The following is a 27215-nucleotide window of genomic DNA, read 5'->3' on the forward strand; positions in this document are numbered from 1 at the left end:
ACCGGCTAGGGCTCTTTCCATTTTTTTTCTTGTGTTTAACTCTCCTGGTTTTAAATTTGTTTCTTCTGGTTTTAGATTTGCTTCTTACCTAATTTTTGAGTTTTTGACTTAAGGTGATTTTCCTGTTCTCAAATGCTTACATATATACTTTTTGTTGTTGAAAGTGCCCTCCTACAGCGTCCTCTTGTGTTTCCGGATAGTTCGCCTCTGACCGTGTGGGACCGTGGGCTCTGACTTTTGCAGCGGTTCTTCAGGGCCTTGCTAGGCTTCTCTTGTTTGGTGTTTTACAAGATGAACGGGCGGATGGCTCCCTCTTCTGGCAGCATTTCAAAGTCGGGGTAGCTGGGCAGGTTTTTTGTTTGGTTAGGCTGAGGGGAGGGCTCACCTGTCCTCTGATGGTGACATTCTCGTTCTTGCAGGACCTTAACTTGTCCCCACTCAGTCCCTCTTCACTCTCATACACTCGAATTATCCAGGGTCACTACGTCTGAGCCGGGAACAGACTCTCTTTATCTTAGGTCCTGTGGGTCCTTCAGCTGTAGGGCTGGGGCTGTACTGCCATCCTGGCCAGGGCCTCTTCCTCAGGTTCCTCTTACCCCCCAAGGCTGGACCCTCCTTTGGAGCCAGGTGCCATAGTATGACATGAACACTGCCCTCTGATTGGGGAGAAGTGAAAAAATAGCTCTCCCCCCATGTAATTAGAAGAAATCTGAGCGTCAGGTAGGGTGCCTTGAGCACAGGGGTTTTTATAAAAGTCAACAGAAGCAGGAGAAGTGCTGGTTTCCTGTGTTCTTTGACCTCAGAGCCCCGGCTGGAAGTGCACAGCCACACCCATGGGCCCTGTGGGTGCTTGCCCATCAGGATTTTTTGTTAACGGTTTTGATTTTCAAAAAATATTGCGTTAAAGTATTTGTCTTTTTTTGAAAAGAAATACAATTGACTTACAACATTGTATTAGTTTCAGGCATACACAGTGACTTGCTATCTATATGCATTACAAGGGAGCCCTGTGATAAGGCTCTCCCCGAGCACATATGTCACGTCCCTGTGACCTACTCCATAACTGGGAGTTTGCGTCCCTAGTCACCTTCCTCGGTCTCACCTGCCCCCACCCCTTGGCCATCATCAGTTTGTCTCTGCCCATGACTATTGCTATTTTGTTTGCTCATTTGTTTTGGTTTTTAGAAAATATTGTTCATGTTGATTTCTGACTTTTAACAGTTTCAGCCGCTCAGCTGTTCTGAAAGCAGAAACACAAACATGGTCCAGGTTGATAGTGTGTGTCAGAGACACATGGTCCGTGACGTAGGTGGTGCCTTTGTTCCTCCGAGTGACATACTCCTGCCTCTGTGAGCTCAGGTGGGGGAGAGGTCACCGTCTGAGAGCCTCCCAGCGTTCCTGCCCGACACTGGCCTCTGCTCTGTGGGCTGACCTGTTGCCTCCTCTAAGCTGTGTTGTCAGCACAGCCTTTTCAGGAGCGCTGTTTGATTCTTAACGAACCACTCCATTGGGTAGTTCTTTCAGACAAGGAAAAGCAGTCATGGGAGGGCTGCGGGGCTGGGGGCTATTGGGGAGCCTAGGGGGTGCACAGACCATGTAATTTATTGGTGGAAGATGTGCCTGAGATGCCTGGGACCACCAGGTCCCCTGGGGAATGGGCTCAGGTAGGGGGACCAGGCATGGCCTCACCTGCCACCTGCTGGCCGCCTGCAATGCTGCGGCCTCGCCCCTCTGCTCCCACCTTAAACCTGGAGAAAATGCTGTAAAAACGCCAAGGTGGTTTTGCACTTGAACTATACACGAGCAACTTTAACCATCAGACTCAGAGACTTTAGTTTCCACTCCACTCGGAGACACGAGAGCCGTGCAGTGGGAGTTGTGTGGTTTGTGCCTGAGTGTGCGATGGAGGCGATGATGTGCTGAGACCATGGATGCTGCTGCTGCTGGGCCCGCAAGGTGCTTCCAGGAGGACCCCCAGACTCCGTCTCTACAAGTACCAGAGACTCAGGCCCATGTCCGGGGCCCAGGGCGCAGGCTGCATCCGCTCAGACCAGCAGGGAGCCCCTCTCTTGTCCAAGGGACCACGGAGTGCTGCACCCCAGCCAGCTGACCACCAGCCTGTCCGGTTCCAGACCTTGTGGCGTCAGGAATGTGCCTTTGTCAGTGAAGTGGGGATGATACTCTGGCCCCAGGCATCGGCCCTGCCTGAGCCCCCAGATGCGTGGAGATTGGGGGACATTGGCCACAAACCCAGGAGCCTCTCTGCTGTGCCCTTGGGCAGGAGCCACCACCTCTTCCCTCCTTAGGCCACAGGGATTGAGCTCTGGGGAGCTTGGGGCTAGTGTTCTGGAGCGCGGCCCTGCAGGTCATTGTGGGTTCCTGACCCTGCCTCACCCTGCCCCGTGGGGACTCACTTCAGCTCAAGGAGTGGGTCTCTGGGATGGGGCCTGTCCCACCTGGCTTCCTCCACAATCAGGGTTCCTTGGGACACTAAGGGAGACTCGAGTTGCCCCCAGACGTGCCATCCTGGGGCCCTCACCTGGCCCCGCCCTTTCTTCTGCCCTGAGTCCGGACTATCCTGTGCACCACTAACTCGGCTGTCTTCTCCTTTGTCACCAGGGGTCCGGCCCGGGCTCTGCAGTCCCCGGCAGCTCCGGCGTGGGAACCCCCCGACAGTTCACACGACAAAGGATCACGCGGGTCAACCTCAGGGACCTCATATTTTGTTTAGAAAATGAACGCGAGACAAGCCATTCACTGTTGCTTTATAAAGCGTTCCTTAAGTAGCACAGGACCTGCGGCATCTCGTTAGAGACGCCTGGGGACGTTTTTATATATTTGCAGATTACGCCTTTTTGTAACAAGCAAATGGGATATTGTTTAAAAAACAGCCACCTCTTTGCAATGGAACCGTTTTATATTCCTGTTTCTAAGTCAACTCTTCAGTCCGGAAGAAAACAAGTTTCTGTAACAGAGAAAACAGAGGCCCATGGGCACTCTTAACGGACAACTAAATCCTAACTCATCTTTGATTGAGTGGCCTTCTTGCCAAACAAGCCATATATAAAAGCTGACAGAATCGTTTAGCAAATAATTAGCTGCCCTATGTCGCCTCCTAGCGGCTTTTACATTATTTGTGCATTTGGTTTTAGTTCAGCCCCACTTACTGCGTAGGTGTGTGTCTGCAAGCCAATGACCTCATTTCATTTATTTTATTTTTGTATCAGTCAGTTGGCAAAGCAAACTGATTTTTAGACTATTTATCCCCCCCTCCCCATTCAGCACTCGAGGAACACGGCCCACCACGGCCTCTGGGTGAGTCACTCTCCTGCCTCGCGGAGCCGGCCTGGCGGCTCCCGGATGTGTGGCCGGCATCTGTACAAATGCATTTTATTTGCTATAGTTTGTAAAGCTGTAAAGTTAAAAGAAATGAAAACCTTTTCAGCATAAATATATTTTACTTGCACTGTGTTTTTTAGCTAAAAGTGAAAACTTAGATGAAATAAAATCAAAGTTGAGAAGAATCATCAAAAGACTTTCTCAGTGTGAATCAAGTGTTGAGAATGGCTGGTGTATTTTGTCAGTAATTGTACATACTTTGGCACATAACATGAAACGCCTCTGTAAACTGTAATTATTTTGCTAAGAGACTGTGTGCGAGCTGTGGGCCCTTTACAGATGCCCAGAGCAAGCCCCTTCTTTGTACCTATTTTTTTATTACAAATATACTAATTGGTTCTTTATATTTTCAGAGGTTATTGTATTAAATTGTCTATTGATAGTACTTTTATGACTGTAAATACTTGGCTTTCTCCGTGGGAACCTCACGGTAGACTAATTCGCCAGAGTGGGAGCTGAAAGATCAGTATTTTTTACCGACACCTGAGAACTGTTACACCTTTTATTTTGTCTTTTAGGAAATCCCGTCTTTCCATTTTTTCATGTAAATTTTGCACAGTTACTTGTTCATATGTAAATATTTTACTTTCAAAAATGAAGTTTTTAATTGCTATTGTTTTATATAGGGTTGAAAGAAAATTAACTCCTTTATTAAAAACAAATTTATCTGTATTTGTTTTGCCTATTTTTCCCAGTTTCCAGTTTTAGATGCTGCCAGAGACTCAGCTCTGGCTCTGCTGAGGTGCTTACTTATGAGCCACTTGTTAGAACCAGTATCTAAGCCCCCGCGACTCACCTAGCAAGGACTCACCTCCACGGACAGATGCCCACGGTGCAGAGTAATGCCTGGCAGAGATGAGCTCACACCTTGGTGGGCTCTCAGTCTGGGCCACCCCACGGGACACAGATGGCCCCGTGCTATGTGGACAGCAGGGCTCTTGTCCCTGCAGATGAGCTGGGGCCCAGCGGGGCGAGGCCAGGTAAGGCCTGTGGTGGGCCCTGCTGGTGAGTCTGTGCGGGCGGCCTGGATGGCCAAGCCCTGATGAGGACCCACAACCATGGAGGAAGGTGGGGTCTCCTGGTGGCCCTGCCTCCGGTCTATCTGAGGGTTCAGGTAGGACCCCCTCCAAGGCTCAGGGGTCACATCCACAGCAGTGCACTGTCTCTTGAGCCATAAGTGACCAGTTGTTGGCTTAATTGGAGTTGGTGACTACTTCTCACATTAAGTTTAGCTGGTTGGATGGATCTCCAGCAATATGTGGGCTTATTTACAAGTCACACTGGAAACCACCGCTCTCAGTGCGGTACTGCTGTGCCTGCCGCGGCTGTGCAGCCAAGCCCAGCACATGGGGCGTCCATAGTGGACATCTGCCGTCCAGGTCTGCAGGCTGGGTGTCCAAGGGGTGATCCGTTTCGGGCCCCTCCCCCAGCTCCTGGCTTGTGGCATCTCGGGACAGTCCTGGGCTTGGGAAGCATTACCCCTTCACCTCTGTGTGGTGTTTTCTCCCTGTGCGTGTCTGTCTGTGTCTCTGAATCGTTCCTTTTTATAGCCACCACGAGTCTCAGAGTCACCATGATGCAGCGTTGGGACGCGGAGGGACCTGTGACAGCCTGTGCTGCCTGGGAGTCGGGAGGGGCTTGGTGCTGGCCGTGGTGCAAATGTCAGAACTTCTTGAGCTGCATTCCATAAGCACATGTGCAGTTTATCGTACCTCTAACACATGTCAGTGAAGATGCAGAAGTAAACGAACGTGAATAAAAAAGCCGTGTTCCAGTGTGAAGACACTTGGCGGGGGATGTGGTGAAGGCAGGAGTGGCAGTGTGGGGGGGTTGGGCGCAAGTCCAGAGGGCGGGCACAGGGTCTCTGGGATGCTCTTGGGACCCCTCCCCAGTGCAGGGGTGTCTGTGGGTGGCGGGGGTGCCTCGCCCTGGTGAGACTGTGCTGGAGGCCATGGCCAGGAGGCCGTGGGGGCGGCTGGGGCTAGTGCATTCATCGAGGACATGCAGGGACTGCCTTCCAGCGTTGAGGCCACCAGGTGACAGCCAGGTGGCAGCACGGGCCCCTAGGACCTGGGCTTATGTGGGAGCCAGTGGTAGGGGGATGCAGAAAGGGAAAAGAGGTGGCTTGACATGGGTGGGGGCTGGGGGCAATTTGTGGGGGTCATGGAGGCTTATGGGGGGCCGGGCAGGAGGGCTGGGCACAGGAGTCTGGGCACACAGGACACATGGGAGGTGGGGCAGGCGGGAAGGGTCAGGGACTTGAGCATTGGGGGTGGGGTGCACGGAGGTGGGGATGTGCAACTGCCAGTTACCTCTTGGAGCTGACCAAGCTCTTCCTGCTAAGGGTGTGGCACGTGGGGTCAGAGTTGGCACCCTGCCCTCCTGAGGATAAGCCAGGGATCACAGGCTCTCCCCTCTCGCTTCCTCTCCAGCAGCTTCTCCACACCCGTAGCCCTGACCCCAGACTCAGATGATCTCCTGAGAGAACCCAGACCCTGGTTCATTTTGGTGGGGGTGGAGGGAGAGGTGCAGAGGAGGCTGGGTGGTGGCATTAAAATATCTCGATTTTTCAATGTCAACAATTGTGTTCAGTTGAAAAATGGTCCCCCAAAATAGGTCCCAATCCACAGAGCCCGCTCTGTGACCTTATTTGGATAAAGGGTCTCTGGGTGTAAGTTAAGGATTTTGAGGTGAGGCCATCGTGGGTCCTAAATCCAGTGACAAGTGTCCTTAAGAGGGAGGCTGGGGGAGATTAGAGAAGCCACGTGAAGACAGGCAGAGATTAGGGTGACACCATCCCAGCCCTGGCCTGGGCACCTACTAAAGGGCCGAGGGACAGGCAGGAGGGTGCTCCCAGAAGGAGCTCGGCCCTGGGTCAGCCCAGTGACACCGGGCTCGGACTTCGGGCCTCCAGATCTGGGAGAAAGATCTGTGTCAACTGCCCAGCATGTCCTGTTACAGCGACCCAGGAAACACACCCAGCAGTTAGTTCAGTGTTTGGGGTGAGCTGGAGAGAACAAACCTTGGCTGCGGCTGGCCTCCTGGGTTTGGGGCGCAGACCCTGTAAAGTGGGCTCAGCCTCTTCATGGCCAGAGCCCCTCGGCGGCTGGCATTGCCACCAGGCAGCTTTCTCTCGGCAGCCGAGGGGCAGGGTTTCACATGGCTGGCCATGGCCGGGTGGCGGGGATGTGGAGGGCACACACCGAGGGGCTTCTCCACCCCTCCCAGCAGGCCCACCTGATTGGTGTTGAGCAATGGCTCCTGACCCCAGGCCTCAGTTTCCATGGCGACCATTCCCTAAATTTGAAGGGAAGGGAAAGGCAGGGTGGCGGAAGCAGAGGTCACTCATGGCTCCAGGTGCAGCAAGCTCAACCCTCCTGCCTGGTCCCTTAACAAGCTTCTGGAAGTTTCTCTGCCTCCCTTCCCCGCATCACCCCCAGAGTCCCTCCATTGGGACTGAGCCCCCTTCTCTTCTGGGACTCCTCCCCCAGCTGGATGACCTTGGAAAGTAAGAGGCCAGTGCTCGGGAGCCCGGCCAGGCCCTGCCAAGAGGTGGAGACAGACCAGAGGAAATACTCAAGGGAAAGCACATAGGTGTAAAACAATTCAGTTGCTTTAAGAAATCAATGAAACGAGGGGTTTGTGAGGACCACAGGAGGGTCTTGGGCAGAAAGGCCTCCCCCACAAAGGAGTCTGAGGACTCAGCACCCCAGGTTCTCCCAGCCTTGCAAGGGGGGCGGGGGCACTGAGCGGAGACGGAACTGCTGTGGGGCCAACCCCTGGGCGCCAATGCATGGCCCACTCAGCAGGGAGGGATGGGCGAAGGGACCTCCTTGTGCCTGGAGCTCTGTCCCCACTCTTATCCTTGAGGTTGATTTCCAAGCAGACAATTTATTCCTAAGCAGCAGAAGTTGCTGCAGGCATCTTCTGAAGCCACGGCCACCGGACCCACACCTGGAGGCTCAGCACCACGGACAGCTCCCTGCAGCCGCCCAGAGCCGCAGCGGGTGAGTGGGGGCCTGGTGGTGGGCAGGCGTTGGGGTGTGATACGGAGCACTTGGGTTGGGAGGGAGGGTGGAGGAAGAGGCCTGCCTGAAGTCTGCCCCTGTGTGTGTGTGTGTGTGTGTGTGTGTGTGTGACCTGTCACTTGGCCACACCCCACTCCCTCCGCCCTTTAGTAGGCGCCCAGGGCAGGTCCAGGTTAGCTGGCCACCTAAGGCAGGGCCTGGGTCTCCGCCTAGGTGCCCCTCAGGGCTGTCGTGAGAGCCCAGTGAGCTGTGGGATCAATGAGTAGCATGTTCCTGGGATGGTGGCCCCCAAATCAGAGTGGGAGTCAGAGTGTGTCTCCCAATCTCACCATGAGATGCTGTGTCCTGGCCTCCAGTGTGGCAGATTTGTGCGGGATAACTGTGGCCAGCCCCTACGCCCCCACACTCGTAGCCCTGCTTGGGTGGTATCTCCGCTCAGGGGCGTTTCCCACACCCGGGTCCTGCCTTCGTCACCATCCCCCAGCCTGGCCTTGGTTGTCAGGGGCTGGGGCAGCTCCTGGGGACCTGTGCTGAGCAGCATGCAAGCGGGCAGATGGGGTAGGGACGTGTGCATGTGGGACAGAAATGTCCCTCAGGGCACCAGGGTCGGGGTGAGATGGGACAGGAGGTGGGCACCTGCCAGGGGCCGAGAGAGGCAGGTGCCCACACCTCCTGGGTCAGTTAAAATTAGGGTCAGAGTAGATGATTTCTTTCTTAAATAAAACAGCTCCCAGGTGGACATCCCAGGACTGGGGAGGTGGAGATGGTGCCCACCCAGCAGCAGCCACTAGCATTGTTGTCGGACGTGGCAATCACTGTGGCACCTTGACCTGAACCGCGGAAGCTTCTTGCTTGGTCTCAAGTCTCACGAGTTCTCCCGTATCACAGACTCGGGACAGTGTGGCTGCCCCTCCCACAGTGCCCAGTCCTGACACACTCGAAATCCCCCCTCCCCGCCTCACCTTGGATGCCAGGGGCAGTCAGTTCACTGCTGGTCCTGCTCTGGCCCCAATGTCCACCCAAGTCCCACTGGGCGGCTGCCCCACCTGCACAACCACCTCACCTTCCCTTTGCCACGTTCCCTTGTCCACCTGCAAACCTGTGCTCTTCCTAATCTGATCAGCCGGGCCTCCCGGGTCAGGAGACTCTCTCAGGGCTGCTACCCTCCCCCACATCCTGGGCAAGGCCGGCCTGGACTCCTGCCAGGAGACGGGCATTGGACTCGTGGCTGGGGGCTGCCCCTGTGGCGTGGCCTACGGAGGGAGGATTGTGTCACTGTGTCCTGGGGTCCTCATGTGCATCTGCCTGCCCCCCAGCATGCCGTCCCAGAGCCCCCAGCCAGCAGACCAGGCATACTTGGCCAGCAGGGCGGGCTGTCACCTGGTGGAACCCCTGAGCACCAGTAGTTCTGAATACCCTGAATACCCCTTTCAGGGCTCCATGTGCAGCGGGGACCTGCGACCTCCGACCTCCATCTAGTGATATGACCCACGAGCAGGCCCCTAGGTCTCAGGGAAGGGGCTTTCCGCTGGACTTGGGGTTATTTTGGCCAGGCCCCACCTCTGGGCCAGCCAGCCCTCTGCTGTGGAGCCTGTGTACTACAAGCAGACTTCCCCAGGGCCTGGTGCTGGGCCTGGTTACAGGAACATTTGTCCCACCGCAGGAGCAGGCCACAGCACTCGCTTAGTTGTGAATGTAAGGAGCTCGCACCCTTAAAATCAGCAAGTGCTAATTGTGCCTGTAATGGTGACCTGCCCTGGGATTGCTGTGCATGCAAATTTGTGGCCCAGAACAGCTCTGGGTCTGACTGTGCCACTTAGTGGGGTTTCCCTGAGGAGGGTGAAGCCTCTGTGGGTCCAGCCTCCTGGGTGGCTCTGGTGTGTGGCCTCTGCCAGCCGGCACTGCAGCTCCTCCAGCTCAGACTCAGGCTGGGGAGCAAGGGCAGGCTGGGTCACATGACCAGGCTGGGCCAATCAGAGAGCTTCCAAGGATAGCTGAGCCTGGAGGTTAGGGGGTGGACCTGCTTATCTTTGGGTTCACAGTCTGGGGTGAGGGAGGCCTGAGAATTGTAAATTTGAGCCGGGTCTCCATGGTCTCGTGGAGGTTTGCTTTGGGGTAGGAGAGGGATATATGTTATTTCAGTTTGTTAGCTTGCATTGGGCCATCTAAGAATTCTGAAATATTAAGACACAGTGACAGGGGCCTTCATTTGCACAGTTTCCCTAGGCCTCCGTGTGAGGGGCCTGACTGTTCCTGTCTGTGCCCCCAGAGCCCAGAACAGTGCCAGGGACAGAGGCGGTGCTCACACACGTTTGCTGAGTGGACAGGTCCCACGGATACCAAACCCGACATGCTCGTCCACCCAGCGTCTGAGTGCCATCCGCCTTTGAACAAGGGGACAGAAACAAGCCCGGTGAGGCCACCTGTTTCACAGGGACTTTATTTACTCCTCAGAGCAGCGTGTGGCGCCCGGCCGCTCCAGGACAAGCCGTGTACAGCCCCTCCCTCAGAAGCAGGACTGGCCGCTGCACTGAAAGCACTGAAAACATCGACGCGTTTCCCTTTTATTCCTGTTTTTGTTTTTTTGTTTTTTTTTGGTACAAAATGATACAAACAACAATACAAAATAGTTGTGCTGTTGACGATTACAAAAGAAGTCGGAACGTTTGTCTCACTGCGCAATGCTCAGAGTTGCAGCGCGAATACATCACACTCCAGTATCTTTCCCCAAAACAACCACAGTCATGCGGGCTGCTACACATTTTGTCCTTTTTCAAAAGAAACATGCAAAACATAAAAAAATGAAAAAATGAAAAGAACCCGAATGGAGGAGGAGAAAGGAAAGCAGACGTGTTCCAGTTCCAGAGACGTGGCCCAGCCGAGGCAGAGCCGCCCACGTACGCCACGCTGGTGAGCTGCGCCCGGCGGGCGCCCTGTGCACGGGAGGTGTGGTCCTGGTTTGGCTGCTGCTCCGTTCAGCGCTGACTGTGGTTGAGACTCTCCCGCCCCAGCTTTTACCAGAGCTGTCCTCTGGCGAGCTGTGCTGGCTGCGCTCACCGGGGCGCTGGGGGTCTGGGCCTGGCACCCTGACACTTTGGATGTGCTGAAGGACACGAGAAAGCGCCAACCTGTGTGGCAGGCATGGCGGCCCTGGGCTGGGGTGCCAGCGACCAAGGTCAGGGCCTCCTGACATGCCCCGCAGCACCGGACTGTCCTGCTCACAGAACAAAGCTCCCCCAGGAACCAACCACGCCCGAGCCTTTGCCATTGCCGAGTCCAGGCCCAGGCCCGCTCCCTGCTCATGGCCCCGCCGAATCTATAAGCTACGTAAGAGACGTTCAGTACTGATGGGACGCTTAGCTAATGCTAACTCGGCCTTGGAGGAGTTCCGGCATGGATCTGGGAGGGGGTGGGCACCCATCTTTCTTTGGCCCCTGGGGCTGCCCGGGTGGGGGGGAGAGGGCCTAGCTGTCCCGCTGTCTGGGAGCAGGGACAGGCATGGGAAGGCCCCTGTGACGTCCCCAGCAGGCTGCTGCAGCTTCAGCCTGCAGGATTTAGGCAAAATGAACCAGGGGCCTGGCAGTAACAAGAGGCAAGGGAGGGGAAGGAGCCGGAGGGAGGCACATGAGACGGACATCCACCTCGGGGCAGAGGGACAGGAAGTGGTGAGCAAGGCGGGATGGGTCGGTGCATGGGCTGCTGAGACCTGGGCTGGCTGGGCACCGCCACCCCTGAGGTGAACCCCTGGGGGCCCAGGAGGACTCGGGATTCCCGAGAGGGGCCCACAGCTGCCTCAGCTGTAGAGCCACAGTCACACTTAGCACTTCGCCTGAAGGATGCACTTTCCCCAAAGAAACAAAAACAGAACATCCCAGCTCACTTCCTGCTAGCCCTGATCCCACCACCAAGCTCCCCCATGCCTCGCTGCAGACGCAAGGGCAGTTCTCTGCCTGACCCGACAATCTGCATAGCAAGGCTCAGGACCGGGGGCCTGGTCCCCTTCCCTTGGAAGGTCACCCCCTGACATCCAGCATGTGACACAGTGACCTCCCTCCCTGGGCAGCCATGGGTGGGTCAGGGACAGAGCCTTCGTGGGACAGGCTGCAGCTGCAGCCCAGCTTGGCTCTGGGAGAATGGACGGAGTTGGTGATGAGTGTGGTTTGGGGAAGAACCCTGATGTCCAATGGGGACACGCCCATGAGCACTCAAGTTCACCTTCAAGGCCAAAGTTGTTCTGAAAAGAGGGTGACCATGAACGGGGATAGGCCATAGGAGGAGGAACGACTCAAGGACCCCAGATGGGGAAGGAGGAACACTTGCCTTGCTGCACCCTAACTTCCCCAGGCTCCTCCCTGTTCCCAGGAGCAGGCCAGTTTCCTTGTCCTTGGTCCGCTGGGACTCCCCTCCCCCAGGGGGCCCTGATGCCAAGTCCTGCCCAGGCCAGTGGCACCCTTCACCCTTCCTCGGGGAACCTGAGGTGGACCAAGCACAAGGATCCCCCTTGAGGGTGCCTGTCTCCTGCCGGCCGGAGGCGCCTTCACATCCAGGGACGCCCCAGGTGCTGCTTCTCACCCCGCATTGATTGCAGCCAGGGTCTCCCCAGGGCCCTGGGACACAGCCTGTCGTCCATCCTGCAGAACCGAGTCCCCGGCCTCTGGATGGAGTTGGACTGGTATTCGAAGGGCGGTTGACCCGGTCCAGAGAAAGGGGTGGGCTGCTGTCTCCAGCAGGTGCCACCCAGACGCATCTCAGGCCATTCCGAGCAGGTCCCCGCCGTCCATGCTGCTCACAGCATGGGAGAGCTCTGGCCCCGCAGGGAGGGGTAGAGACAGAGGCTGCCTCGGCCTTGGAGACCGCACAGCCCCGGGCATGGCCGCGGTCTGGGGCTGCACTGGTGGGTGCTCGCTGGGCCTGTGACAAGGTTCGGTCTGGAGGGGAGGAGGGCTCAGGCCATGGTTTGGTGAGAAGCTGGCTGGTTTGGGCTGTGGCTTCTTGGGACACTATACTCTCCTGGACCAAAGGTAGTGGAAGCCTAGATGGTGTTCGGGGTGGGGGAGCCTAATGGTTGACCAGGGGCACCCAGGGAGACAGCCAAGGACAGAGATGGCCACTGGGAGCCCCCCCCCGCCCCCAGTTATTTAAGCATCTTGGGAGGGGGGTGCACAGCTGGGCCACCGTGAAAACCACGCCCACACAGCGGTTTTGGTCACGGGCGTTGCCCGGGAACACAGCCGCAGGAGCCGAAGCTGGGCCTCCCTGCCCCCCTGGCCTCAGGCACCCCAAGGGGTCCAGGAGACCCAGCTGCACGAGGCAAATCTCGAGCCGTTGGGATTTGGATCCCAAACTATGTTTTCTTTGTAAATTTTGTCAAGCGAGTCGCCCACTTTTTTCCTTCATAAAAGGCCAAAAAGAAAAAAGAAAAAAAGAGACACATTCTCCTGATTCCTAAATTGGTGGTGCCTTCGGAGCTCGGAAGAGCCAGGGTGGGGTGCTGGGGCCGGGCTGGGGGACTTGGTCTGTCTGCTTCAGCCACTCCTGAGTCTGAGGGAAAGACACGTACCAAAGGCACTTGTTTTTTAAACAGTGCTTCTGTCTAAGAGGCCCCGGTCAGGACCGAGAGCCTCTCGCTCCCTCGAGTGACTGTCAGCTCCCGTGATGGGCGGTGGGCGAGCAGTGTCCATGCCGGACAGCTCAATGTTGGGGGGCTGGGGCGGGGAGACCCCCCAGCTCACCACTAAAGGACGTGTCTGCAGGGAGTCGGGAGGACCAGCGGCCTCCCCAAGTCCTGCTCCTCTGTCTGTCCGTCTGTCCCTCCGAGTGCTGGTCCGGCTTTGGTCCGGGAAGGGGCAGTCAGTCCTCGCCGCCTCCGTACATGTCTGCCAGCTTCTTGAACCGGGGCCCCCAGTCGTTCAGATAATCGTAGTCTTGGTCCCCGGAGCTGGATGAGTTTAGGGAGCTGACGGAGCCTGCGGTGGAGCCGCTGCCTTCGTAGTCGAAGACCAGCAGGGAGTCATAGGGGGGCGCTGTGGGGTCGTTGTCTGCCGCTCGGAGTCCCTGGGGGTCATGAGACACGGTTAGGGGGGAGGGTTTGTGGCCTCAGGAACTGGAAGAAGACTAGGGCAGGCAAAGCTATAGGGCCCTGCATACCATAGGTGCTCAACAAGTGCTCCCTATGTTTGACCAAAGGGCATCTCAGATAACCAAGGAGAGAAAGGTCAGAAGCTGTTACAGGTGGAAAACTCAATGGCGGGATGGGTGGGTCCATGGCTACGTGGGCCTGTGGCTGGGCGGGGCTGTGGCTGTGTGGGCCTGTGGCTGGGTGGGGCCTGTGGTTGGGCGGGGCTGTGGCTGTGTGGGCCTGTGGCTGGGCGGGGCTGTGGCTGTGTGGGCCTGTGGCTGGGCGGGGCTGTGGCTGTGTGGGCCTGTGGCTGGGCGGGGCTGTGGCTGTGTGGGCCTGTGGCTGTGTGGGCCTGTGGCTGGGCGGGGCTGTGGCTGGGCGGGGCTGTGGCTGGGCGGGGCTGTGGCTGTGTGGGCCTGTGGCTGGGCGGGGCTGTGGCTGTGTGGGCCTGTGGCTGGGCGGGGCTGTGGCTGTGTGGGCCTGTGGCTGGGCGGGGCTGTGGCTGTGTGGGCCTGTGGCTGGGCGGGGCCTGTGGCTGGGCGGGGCCTGTGGCTGGAGTTCAGTCCCTCCAGGGAAGCCCGTGGGTCTTGATTCCATGATCATTGTCACATGGAATGTGCACCTGAGCTGGCCAGAGTCAGAGTTTTGAAGTTAACTATCCTCATGAACAAAACCCGGCAATGTTGCAAGTGTGGCTGGAGCCCCGCCAGGTGCTACCCCCTTTGTCCTTGAGTGTGGCTGGCTCACTGGCTGGTGGTGACCCTGGGAACAGTCTCCCCCTCCCCCCTGCCCTGCCCGCCCGTGGATGGGACAGCTTGGAGGTGTGGGGTCTATCCTAGCTCTGGGAGGTCCCCAGCAGGGCGGCCCAGGTGTCCACGGTGATCACTGGCTAGCTGATGCCTCACTGCCCAATCCTTACGACCCGTTCAGTACTGCAGAGCCTGCAGTGTCCGTTTTTGCTTCCTGGGAGAGTTACTCAAAGTGGATCGGGAAAAAGGCTCAAAGTCACGAATCATCCGAGAGATGCAAATCAAAACAACAATAAAAGGTATCACCTCACACCTGTCAGAATGGCTACCATCAACAAATCAACAAATGACAAGTGCTGGTGAGGATGCGGAGAAAAAGGAACCCTCGTGCACTGCTGGTGGGAATGCAGCCACTGTGGAGAACAGTATGGAGTTTCCTCAAAAAATTAAAAATGGAACTCCCATTTGACCCAGTGATCCCACTTCTAGGAATATATCCCAAGAAACTAGAAACACCAATCAGAAAGGATATATGCATCCCTATGTCCATAGCAGCACAATTCACCATAGCTAAGATCTGGAAACAGCCTAAATGCCCATCAGCAGATGAGTGGATTAGAAAACTGTGGTACATCTACACAATGGAATACTACGCTGCTGTAAAAAAGAAAGAACTCTTGCCATTTGCAACAGCATGGATGGACCTGGAGAGCATTATGCTAAGCGAAATAAGCCAGTCGGAGAAGGATAAGTATCACATGATCTCACTCATTTGTGGAATCTAATGAACAACGTAAACTGATGAACAAAAATAGATTCGACAGAGAGGCATCAAAACAGACCTTCAAACCTCAGAGGGAAGGCAGTGGGGAGGGCAGGGAGAAGGTATGCATATAAGCATGACCAATGGACACAGACAATGGGGGTGTGTGAAGGCCAGGGCTGAGGGGCGGGGCGGGCTGGGAGAGGACAATGGGGGAAAAGGGAACACATGTAATACTTTCAACAATAAAGACTAAAAAAAATAATTTAGACTGCAACAAAAATGAAACAAGGAAACATTTTAAAACGTGGACTGGGAAGGCCTACTTTCGGGGGTTTTAAAACTTGTATTACATGGGAGCCAGCGAGCGCTGCCTGAGCCGAGGTAACTTTCCGTCAGGTGTGGAAGCCTCTCTTGCCTGGGACGCGGCCTGTGTTGGGGGCTGTTCTGCACAGCCTCTGCTTTTTACTGAGCCCCCACGTTTTAAGAACTTCTCTCCAAGTCAGATTCCGGGGACGTGAGTGCGGACGGCCCCCCTGCAAATGCAGTCGGAAATCGAGGGCAGGGAGTCGGTCCCTCACCCGGTGCTGAGGGCGGGGCTCGGCCTTCCCTCCACACTCCAGGGCCCATGCAGAGGGCACCACTGCTGGTTCTGTGTGTTCACAGGGTTTTACCTTCAGGAGGGGCCCTGCTCGGGGCCCTCCCCACTGCCTGGGCACCCACCTCGGTGATGAAGTCTCCGATGTCCCCGGGGTGGGGCACCACAGGCCTGACCGGGTACAGGGGCTCGGTGCCCACCGGCCGCTCGTCCACCCGCCGCACCCCGGCCGCCGTGCTCAGCACATGCTCCGTGGCCTCTGGCTGCTGCAGCTGGCTGAGGTCATAGTCCTGGGCGGGCCGAGAGGAATCAGGGGGAGGCACAGGTGGGCAGCAGGCAGGGCGCCAGAGAAATCCACTGTCCTATTCCCTCCCCTGGTCGCCTTCCCACAATGCCCACCTCCTCTCCATCCAGATCCTGACTGTCCTGAAGGCACGTGGGGGGCCTGTGCCCCTGGCTGCCTTCAAGGGCCTGATGGGCCCCCAGGGGGACTCCCTCACACATTCCAACTTTGTTCCTCAGAACACCGGGGCTAGGGCTGCTGTCACCCTTGCTCTGGGCGGGGACAGGAAGCTTTAGTGGGGTAAGGACTTGCCCTGACTCCCACAATGACTGTGGTGAGCGCAGGGTCCAACTAGGCAGCTCCTGGAATCCCCCCGCCCAGGCACACTGCCTCCTGGTCACCCCACAGCCCTGGCACACAGGTCTGTCCTTCCCAGCCCCTGGGGTGCAGGGAGCAGGGTGAGGGGTCCCCTCAGGGAGGAAGCGGTGCAGGTGCATGGAAACTCGGGCAGAGGGGCCCAGCTGGCGAAGAGGGCCCTGCTGTCCTCACTGGACGTGGGCCCTCTCCCGCTGCGACAAAGCACACACTGCTCTCACCTGGTCTTCCTCGCCGCCGCCCTCCTCATCGTACTTGAGGATATTGTCCCGCACGTCGTCCTCCGGGTCGATGAGAAGCTGCTTTGTGTGGCGCTCCTTCTCCCGCCGCTTCATCCACATGACGAACAGTAAGACCATGGCTGTGGAGTTTGGGGGCGCCATGAGCAGGGCTGTGTGTGCATGTGTGCAGGCACGCACCATGTGTTGTGTGCGCCTGTGTGAGTATGTTAGCATGCGTGTGCACTGGGACGAATATGGGTGGGCTGTGCACCTGTGAGAGTGTGCATATTGCCGCCTGTAGTGCACACGCTATGCAGTCCACGTGTGGATATGCATGTGCATGCCCGCGCAGCCATGTACACACATATGCACATGGACAGTCCATGTGAACGTGCTGGGATGCATGCATGCTCATGAGTGTGTCTGTGGTTACACCGACTGGTTCAACGGGCGTTCTGAAAGGTCCCTGGAGGTTGGGAGAGGTGGGGAGATACGGGCTGCAGGGCCAACCCGGGCTCTGCCCGCTCCTGGACAACCCTGGGCGGTGTGCGCCTGCAGTGCTCGGCCGTACTCACTCAGCAGGATGACGATGCAGACGAGGATGGCCACGATGGCGCCTGTGCCCAGGCCAGCTGCCACCACCGCGCCGATGGTGGTGCAGTCGCCATTCTCATCGCATGGGCACACCTTGACTTTGATGACGGACGTGTTGGACAGGGGGGGGTTCCCAGAGTCTGTGACAATGATGGGCACATCGTACACTCCCGCCTCCAGGTACAGGATGCGCAAGCTGAGCTGGGCGTAGTCGCCTGGCACAAAGCAACAGCATGCGCTTTGTTAGTGAACACCCGGTCCTCCTTCCTGAGCACAGCTTCTGAAGCAAAGACTGAGTCCAACAGCATGAAACTCTGTGTCTGTGTGGAGCGCACGCGCGCACACACACACATACACACACGAGTATGCTCATGTATAGGCACACACATATATACATACACAGGTGTACTCAGGTACAAGCACACACACATACACAAGTATGCTCATGCACAAGCACACACATACACAGGTATACTAATGTACAAGCATACACACACAGGTATACTCAAGTATACTCATGTACAAGCACACACACAGAGGTATATACATGTACAAGCACACACATACATATTCAGGTATACACATGTACAAGCACACACATGCACACACATACACACGTATATTCATGTACAAGCACACAATGCACACACACAGGTATACTCATGTATAAGCACACACACATATACAGGTATACACATGTATAAGCACATACATACACAGGTATATACATGTACAAGCACACACACATACAGGTATTCACATGTACAAGCACACACACACAGTATACTCATGTAAAAACACACATGTATACTTATGTACAAGCACACACACACAGTATACTCATGTAAAAACACACATGTATACTTATGTACAAGCACACACATACACAGGTATACTCACGCACAAGCACACACATGCACATACATACACATGTATATTCACACACAAACACACAATGCACACGCATAGGTATACACATGAATGAGCACACACAGGTGTAATCATGTACAAGCACACACACGCACACACCCTCCGCATCTTACCACGAAGGTGAAAGATGTTGTCAATTCAAGAAAAGACACCGAACACATGGGATGAAGAACTATCTCCTACTGTGTGAAGAGTTTGACCAAATCAACCATAAGCAAAAGCCTCAGAGGAAATAGCGGGGCTGGGCGGACAGTGTTGGAGAGTGGGAATGTTTGAGCATGCTTCCAGAGAGGCCGTGGACTGTGCCCCAGATAGAGTTGTCAGTGCTGACACCAGGCCAGGCCTTGAGATATGGTCTCATGGCCCCTTCCCAGCACGTAGGCCTTCTTTCATAGAACACTGTCAGCTTTCTGGAGAACAGGATGACCCTGTGAATAACATGGTCGTCATTGGCATGATCCTGACGTTGCTTGGGAAAAACTGTTTTGTCTTGGGTTACTTGTTCTGCAAAAACCGGATGTGGTTAATGTGCTTAAAAGCGGTCCTACACAAAGGGTCGCTGCTGCTCTCTGGTCTCCCTGCGTGGAGAATGGCAGAGCAGTCGCCGGGTCGTCCGGCCGCCCGGCTAATAAAGGCTCCTTAAATTTTAATTTGGTCTGGGCTCCAGTGGTCGTTCACTCGCATCCGCTCCACAACAGACAGTTCCCAGAGGAAACCAAGTGCCAGTACATACATGAGAACGCCCTCCAGTAGTTAAGAGGTACATGGGAACAATGATTTGGGCTAAGAGATCGGGAAAGTGATTTTCAGGGACACTCAGTGCTGGTGAGGCTGGGGGACCGGTGCACTCCTGCACGTCTAGTGAAACTGGAAATCCGTGTCACCTTTCTGGATGCATCGCACAACGCTAGCAGAGGTCAGAATTCTGGTACCTTCTCGAGGAGCCCACTGCCAGGACATGTATGGGTCGGGGGTCAGCTGCTGGGATCGTGGCAACAGTGAGAGCCTGGGACTGGGCGTGGCTGAGCCCTGGAGCACGGGGGGCCCCCGCCTCGTGGGGACTCCGACAGGCGACAGGCTACGTACCCCTCTTGTGGGAACAGCTCCCCTCCCTGCCGCCCGCTCTTCCCGGGCGACGGGCCCCTGGGGGCCGCACCCCGGACTCAGTCTGGTTGTCCTGGCGCCGGGTGAGGCTCACCATTTAGGCGGGTGACGGTCCAGTTCCTCCGCGCAGCGGCGGGGACGGAGGGCAGCTCAAAGACGTAGGGGCCGACGTTGGGGTCCATGTCGGCGTCGGCCGCGGTGATGTTGATGGTGTCCAGGCTGGGCTTCTCGCAGATCTGTGCCTCCTTGGGGAGCAGCTCGGGGGCGTTATCATTGATATCGATGAGGTAGATCTGGAGGGTCCCGGTGCCACTGGCTGGGGGGACCCCTGTGGGACAGACACGGGTGACCAGGCGGGATCATTGCTGATACTCCAGGACCACAGGACATACCGCAGCCCCACCCAGGACGCCCCAAGCTGCACCAGCACCCACTTAACTGCACACGACATGCACAGACAGAAGTAGAGCCATGGGAGCACATGCCCGCGCACATACATGCACACACACACCCACACATGCACCCACAGCTCCACGCAGAGCACAGCTGCAGGAGACAGCGCCCACAGAGCTCACAACCACACTCAGGACCCCTTCCCCAGTTTTCCAGGTTGCCCTGCCCCTCCTCCCCAGTGGGGCTCCCTGTGGCCAGGCGCCCTGCGCTTAGACTCTTATAACCAAACTAGAGGCCCAGTGCATGAATTCATGCACCAGTGGGGTCCCTTGGCCTGGCCTGCGGGATCAGGCTGAAGCTGGCTCTCCGACATCTCCTGAGGGGTCCCAGATTGCAAAAGGGCTCAGGCCAGGCCGAGGGACCCCACCAGTGTACGATCGGGGCTGGGGAGGGACGCAGGAGGTTGGCCAGCTGGAGAGGGACTGTGGGAGGGCTCCAGGGCATGTCCGGCCTGTCTTGCTCAGTCCTGATTGGCCAGACCCCAGCAGCAAGCTAACCTACCAGTCGGAGCGTCTGCCCCCTGGTGGTCAGTGCACGTCATAGCGAGCGGTTGAGCAGTCTTAGCACATCATTAGCATATTACGCTTTGATTGGTTGAACAGCCGACCGGATGACCGGACACTTAGCATATTAGGCTTTTATTATATAAGATGGAGAGCCTTAGGAATTGTGTCTCTGGGGAAGGGAGCTGGCAAGACGAGTTTGAGATTGAGGGCCTCTGCCCAGTAGGTGCCCCTCTGTCCAGTAGGCCTCCCTCTTCCCAGCAGGCCCCCCTCTGCCTAGCAGGTTCCCCTCTGCCCAGCAGGCGCCCCTCTGTCCAGCAGGCGCCCCTCTGCCCAGCAGGTTCCCCTCTATAGCGGTTATTCCGCTTCTGCCAGCCTCTAGGTGATAAAAGGTGCTCTGCTGAGGCCCAGAGTTCCTCAGGGCCGCCCCGCCCCTTGTGCCCCCCACGCTTTGGCCCAGGCCGATGGGATGGTGGGCGCAGGCTGATGGGATGGTGGGCGCAGGCTGATGGGATGGTGGGCGCAGGCCGATGGGATGGTGGGCGCAGGCCGATGGGATGGTGGGCGCAGGCCGATGGGATGGTGGGCGCAGGCCGATGGGATGGTGGGCGCAGTCCGATGGGATGGTGGGCGCAGGCCGATGGGATGGTGGGCCCAGGCCGATGGGATGGTGGGCGCAGGCCGATGGGATGGTGGGCGCAGGCCGATGGGATGGTGGGCCCAGGCCGATGGGATGGTGGGCGCAGGCCGATGGGATGGTGGGTGCAGGCCGATGGGATGGTGGGCGCAGGCCGATGGGATGGTGGGCCCAGGCCGATGGGATGGTGGGCGCAGGCTGATGGGATGGTGGGCGCAGGCTGATGGGATGGTGGGCGCAGGCTGATGGGATGGTGGGTGCAGGCCGATGGGATGGTGGGTGCAGGCTGATGGGATGGTGGGCCCAGGCCGATGGGATGGTGGGTGCAGGCCGATGGGATGGTGGGCGCAGGCTGATGGGATGGTGGGCGCAGGCCGATGGGATGGTGGGCGCAGTCTGATGGGATGGTGGGCGCAGGCCGATGGGATGGTGGGCGCAGGCCGATGGGATGGTGGGCGCAGGCCGATGGGATGGTGGGCGCAGGCTGATGGGATGGTGGGTGCAGGTCGATGGGATGGTGGGTGCAGGCCGATGGGATGGTGGGCCCAGGCCGATGGGATGGTGGGCGCAGTCTGATGGGATGGTGGGCCCAGGCCGATGGGATGGTGGGTGCAGGCTGATGGGATGGTGGGTGCAGGCTGATGGGATGGTGGGTGCAGGTCGATGGGATGGTGGGCCCAGGCCGATGGGATGGTGGGCGCAGGCTGATGGGATGGTGGGTGCAGGCTGATGGGATGGTGGGTGCAGGTCGATGGGATGGTGGGCCCAGGCCGATGGGATGGTGGGCGCAGTCTGATGGGATGGTGGGCCCAGGCTGATGGGATGGTGGGCGCAGTCTGATGGGATGGTGGGCCCAGGCCGATGGGATGGTGGGCCCAGGCCGATGGGATGGTGGACGCAGGCCGATGGGATGGTGGGCGCAGGCCGATGGGATGGTGGACGCAGGCCGATGGGATGGTGGGCGCAGTCTGATGGGATGGTGGGCCCAGGCCGATGGGATGGTGGGCGCAGGCCGATGGGATGGTGGACGCAGGCCGATGGGATGGTGGGCGCAGTCTGATGGGATGGTGGGCCCAGGCCGATGGGATGGTGGGCGCAGGCCGATGGGATGGTGGGCCCAGGCCGATGGGATGGTGGGCGCAGTCTGATGGGATGGTGGGCCCAGGCCGATGGGATGGTGGGCGCAGGCCGATGGGATGGTGGGCCCAGGCCGATGGGATGGTGGGCGCAGTCTGATGGGATGGTGGGCGCAGGCCGATGGGATGGTGGGCGCAGTCTGATGGGATGGTGGGCGCAGGCCGATGGGATGGTGGGCGCAGTCTGATGGGATGGTGGGCGCAGGCCGATGGGATGGTGGGCGCAGGCTGATGGGATGGTGGGCGCAGGCCGATGGGATGGTGGGCCCAGGCCGATGGGATGGTGGGCGCAGTCTGATGGGATGGTGGGCGCAGGCCGATGGGATGGTGGGCGCAGGCCGATGGGATGGTGGGCGCAGGCCGATGGGATGGTGGGCGCAGGCCGATGGGATGGTGGGCGCAGGCCGATGGGATGGTGGGCGCAGGCTGATGGGATGGTGGGCGCAGGCCGATGGGATGGTGGGCGCAGGCTGATGGGATGGTGGGCGCAGTCTGATGGGATGGTGGGCCCAGGCCGATGGGATGGTGGGCGCAGGCCGATGGGATGGTGGGCGCAGGCCGATGGGATGGTGGGCCCAGGCCGATGGGATGGTGGGCGCAGGCTGATGGGATGGTGGGTGCAGTCTGATGGGATGGTGGGCGCAGGCCGATGGGATGGTGGGCGCAGGCCGATGGGATGGTGGGCGCAGGCCGATGGGATGGTGGGCGCAGTCTGATGGGATGGTGGGCGCAGGCCGATGGGATGGTGGGCGCAGTCTGATGGGATGGTGGGCGCAGTCCGATGGGATGGTGGGCGCAGTCCGATGGGATGGTGGGCGCAGGCTGGGCAGCCACAGGAGCATGTGCTCTGCCCTCCAGGACTGCAGGGGGTGGCAATAGTTTTTCATAGAGGCTATGCCTTGTGAGGCCAGCTCCTGACCCCGACACCAACAACCACGTTTTTTGGCTGAGACAAGTGGAGCGTGTAACAAATATATCCTAGAGCACGTTTCTTTAATCTTCCAGAAAACATGACAATGCATCGCGCCTGCAGCTCGGACCGCCGTTAGCTGTGTGAGCCCCACCGGAAGCAGCACAGGCGGGCGCTCCATTCGGGTCTTCCACGTGCCGCCCTCCGGCCACGGAGTCAGTGAAAGCCACCGTCTAATCTAACCTTGGCGCCGGAGCTGCTGGAGAAGAGGTGTCGAGGACAGCCGCAACCCGGCTGGCTGCAGCCGCCTTCATGGACCCGCCGTCAGGGAGGCGGGTGGTTGCCAGGACGTGGCTCTCGCGGGCTATGGAGCGAGCCTAGGAACTCCAGCTGCACAGCTGTGCCTCGAACCCAGCAGGCGCGGCCTGCCTCGTGTGGCCTTGCACAGGCTGCTTCCTGACTCCGGGCTCTCCTCCCGCCCATTTCCCCTGCTCGTCCCTTCTGGTTCCGCAGGTCCGTCCTGGCCCACAGTCAGCTCCTCAGAGCCTAGGGCACCGCAGGAGGCCCTGCCGCCCTCTCACCTGTTCTGTTTTCTCCCAGCACTTCTTGCTCCTGAAATGCCCTGGTCAACTTGTTTCTCACTCGTCTCCCTGGGCAGACTGCCGAGTGTCCCTCAGCACCCATGCCCCCTTTCTTCCTTCATAAAAAGAACTGGGCCCTCAATTTTATCTGGGGTCACCCCTGCCTGATTGGAAGGCCACTTTTCTCAGCATCCCTTGCAGCCAGCATGGCTTCAGGACTAAGTTCTGGCCTTCGTGAGCTGTGAGTGCAAGTCCTTGCCTTCCCTGCTCCTCCTGCTTCCAGAACGTGGTCATGATGTGGGAGCACCAGCAGCCATTCTGGACCAGGCGGCAGCTCCCCAAGGACAGGCGTGGCAGAGGGGGCCAGCTCTCGGGTCTGACCCTGGGTGCCTGCCTCCAGCCTAATCGGTTGCAGTTACTGTCATTCCTATGCAGCTGACCCTGGTTCTCGTGGACACACCGGCCTCTGGAATGCCAGCCGTGCAAGGTAGGGCGTCTGTTTGCCTGTCCACTGAGGAGTGGTGCCAGGCGACGGCAGGGGTCAGGGAGCAGTCATAGTAGCAGCTGTGCTGGCTGGAGCCAGGCCCAGCCCCCAGGGTCCTGGGCCAGCGCCGCTCGGCTGAAACATGCATGTGCCTTAGTGTACAGGGCGGAAGCTGAGAAGGGTTCAGCCACCGCAGAGCGGGGCAAACCCAGCCTGACCGCACCATCCCTGGCTCCCTCCCCGCCCCTCCTCCCTGGTGACCGTGGGAATGGTCGGATGGGCATGAGAGTCGGTGGGAGGCAGAATGGCGAAGCTCTGAATGAACGCGGGAGGATGGCTGGTGGGGGCCCTGAAGGACGGCGAGGCCCTGGCCCAGCTGTGCACAGGGCACCTGGCACCATGCCTCCCACTGCAGCCTCCCCTCTGGGTGCCGGCCGGCCCCCTCAGTCTCCCTGCCAGAGCCCCCAGCCTGGGTGAGCACCCACAGTTACCCGGGGCGGGACGCACCGTTGTCAGCCGCCACGAAGGTGGCCTCGTAGATGTTGTTTTTGGTGTAGAGGGACTCGCGGTCCAGGACGGCCGCCGTGGTGACCTGCCCGTTGGTGGCGTTCATGCGCAGCCAGCTGGCCGGGTCTGACAGCTTTGAGTATCTGCGGAGGGAGAAGCGGGGGTGAGCCAAGCGCTGGGGAGCACGGGTCTGTCCTGGAGCCCGAGCCCCTGCGGGCTGCCAGCCCACTCTTTGGGGCACCAGGTGGCTTCCAGCCCTGCGCAGGGTCCTCCCACGGTGGGACGGTGACCACAGCGACTCATGGTCACCAAGGTGGGCGGGCTCCACGTCCTCACAAGGACCCCTGGGGCAGACACTCGCATCCTCCTCATTCCCAGGTGGGAAACTGAGGAACAGAGAGGATAGAGGCCAGGAGCAGGACCCAGCCGACTCGGGTCATCGTGTGTCAGTCAGGACAACTCGTGGCTGTGGCTGCCTGTCCTCAGGACTGGGCCCGTGGCTCCCGCCTGGGAAGACACGGCCGGACTGGACTGCCCGAGCCCCTCCGGGAGGGGGACTTTGTGGTTTCAGGTTTCATGGGGCATTCAGGCTCCTCTCCTGGAAAGGGGGGCCCGAGTGTGAGGAGCCCTGGTCCAAGGGCCCGGGGGGCCGGGTGCCGTGTCCTCGGACCCACCTCACGGCCTGCTGCATGAAGCGGTCGGGGTCCACCGCCGAAAACGTGGTGAGCACGGTGCCCGGAGGCACGCCCTCCTCCAGGCGGATGAGCTTGTGGTTGGAGGGGAAGTAGGGGGCCTCATTGACGTCCATGACCGAGATGGTCACCCCCGCTGTGGACTGGAAGGACATCTGGATCCCGCTGGCCAGAGGCGCCTGGTTGGACACCATCACGGTCAGCATGAATGCTCTGTTCAGCTCGTAGTCCACGGCCTGGGAGGAGAGAAGACAGCGTGTGAGCTGCAAAGGTGCCCGTGGGGCTGGACGGAGGGGGTGCCCGTGGGGCTGGACGGAGGGGGTGCCCGTGGGGCTGGACGGAGGGGGTGCCCGTGGGGCTGGACGGAGGGGGTGCCTGTGGGGCTGGATGGTCAGCACCCACCGCCCCTGTCTGTTGCTACATTTCCCTGCTTTGTTCCCAGGAGACTGGCCCCAAGGGATGCTATCTCCCAGACTGCCTTGTCTCTGGCTTCCTGCTGGGTTTGACCAATGGGAGGAGAGAGTTTGGGGTGAAGGACCCTGATACCCTGCCCTCCTGTCTGTGTCACTGTGGGCCGTAGCTAGACTCCTCAGGGGCTACGGCACCCACCAGCCGGCCCCTCCAGGGCTTGGCTGTCATCAGGCTGGGGATGCCATGCCTGCCCTGCTCCCCCAGCTGAGTGTCTTTGCCCAGGGGTGTGCCCCTAGGTATTGTGGGTTGAACCATGGCCCCCCCAAAGATACGTCTCCCTGGAACCTGTGAATGGGACCTTATTTGCAAATAGGGTCTTTGCAGATGTGATGAAGTTATAGCTCTTGAGATGAAGTCACCCTGGATTGAGGCTGGGCCCAATCCAAGCACAGGTGCCCATGTGAGAGGAAGGCAGGGAGACAGACCACGGACAAGCACAGGCAGAGGCCAGGCACAGGCAGAGGCCAGGCACAGGCAGAGGCCAGGCACAGGCAGAGGCCAGGTGAAGACAGAGGCCAGGCACAGACAGAGGCGGGGACCGGTGATGCAGCAGGAGCCTAGGGACGCCAGATGCCGACAGCCACCAGCTTGGGAGAGGCGGCAGGAGCTGCCGAGCCTCCCTCCGAGGGAGCCCCGCCCACTCCTGGATTCCAGACTTCTGGTCCCAGAAGCGCAAGAGAACCCATTTCTGTTGTTTAAAACCCGTGTGTGTGTGTGTGTGTGTGTGTGTGTGTGTGTGTGTGTGTGTGGTGATTTCCAGGTACCTCTTCTGGGGGTGCCCGGATCCTCCTCCCTCACACTGACTAGACCAGGTCTACAGTCTACTAGCTAAGGAATTAAGTACAAAGGGGAGGGATTAAGTACGTAAGCCGACGGGCCGGGAAAAGAACAGCCGTGGGTCCTGGAAGCGGGAGAGGCCCTGCAGGAGAAGCCGGAGGCAGTGGGGCGGTCGGGGCTCTGGTGCTGATGCCCAGCTGGCCCTCCACAGCCCCCGGTGATGTTGGGGAGCCCCCACCTCTCCAGGCATGGTCTCCTGTCCACCAAAGGAAGGGGTGGTCCCTGCCGCTTCCCTCCACGCACTTGTGTCCTCACGGCTGAGGTCCCACTCCTCGTGGCACTCAGCATGGTGCCATTTGGGTCAGTAGTACCCCCAGGTGCCTGGGGACGTAGGGGGCGATCTGACGCGCCTTTAGCTCATTCTTGCCCGTCAGCACCATGCTGGGTGCTGCTCAGCTCTGTGGTGAGGGAGGGCCTCGCACCCACAGGTGTCACCGGGTAGGCCCTCAGTGGCCTAAGCTGCCTGCCACTGTGTCGAGACACCCAATGCAGAATCCACCCCCTGTCACTTCTCACCTGAAATATCTCACCAGGGACTTCTGTCCAGAGACCATGACTGCCACCCCCAGGTGCCAACCCTCTGCTCCTGGCTTTCAGCTGCTCCGAGCACACGGCACCCACCTGCACCCAGAACCGAATAGCTGCCGACGCGCCAGCCCCTCCCCCAGGCGCCTTTGAGAGTTGGGCTCCTGTGTTTAAATTTACTGCCACATAAAGTCACCACGTCTTTGTCCATGAATACGTCACTAAGCGAGTGGTCTTTCTCTCGGTTATGGGTCTGCGTCCCCGGAGGACCTGGAAATGGCTGCCTGTCGCGCATTACAAATGGTGTCCCCAGCCTG

General features: G+C 58.6%; 2 protein-coding genes across 4 annotated transcripts in view; one reads left to right on the forward strand and one right to left on the reverse strand.

The window, feature by feature from the left end:
* The window catches only part of TAF4 (TATA-box binding protein associated factor 4), a 56983-nt gene extending 52912 nt beyond the window's left edge, over window positions 1-4071 (forward strand). The window contains 1 exon segment of the mRNA XM_054724170.1: window positions 2620-4071. Coding sequence (XP_054580145.1) covers window positions 2620-2787 — 168 coding nt within the window. The 3' untranslated portion in view covers window positions 2788-4071.
* Window positions 4072-13073: 9002 nt separating this feature from the next.
* CDH4 (cadherin 4) overlaps window positions 13074-27215 on the reverse strand; it is a 376945-nt gene continuing 362803 nt past the window's right edge. For all 3 annotated transcript variants that reach the window (XM_054723857.1, XM_054723855.1, XM_054723858.1), the window contains 7 exons: window positions 25048-25301; window positions 24374-24516; window positions 19257-19490; window positions 17110-17343; window positions 16535-16674; window positions 15781-15945; window positions 13074-13481 (listed from right to left, as the gene is read on the reverse strand). In XM_054723857.1, the coding sequence (XP_054579832.1) occupies window positions 13278-13481; window positions 15781-15945; window positions 16535-16674; window positions 17110-17343; window positions 19257-19490; window positions 24374-24516; window positions 25048-25301 (1374 nt within the window). In that variant the 3' untranslated portion in view covers window positions 13074-13277. The remainder of the gene's footprint in view (window positions 13482-15780; window positions 15946-16534; window positions 16675-17109; window positions 17344-19256; window positions 19491-24373; window positions 24517-25047; window positions 25302-27215) is intronic.

This window comes from Eptesicus fuscus, chromosome 12 (genome assembly GCF_027574615.1).
Source record: "Eptesicus fuscus isolate TK198812 chromosome 12, DD_ASM_mEF_20220401, whole genome shotgun sequence".
NCBI classification, from domain to species: Eukaryota; Metazoa; Chordata; class Mammalia; order Chiroptera; family Vespertilionidae; genus Eptesicus; species Eptesicus fuscus.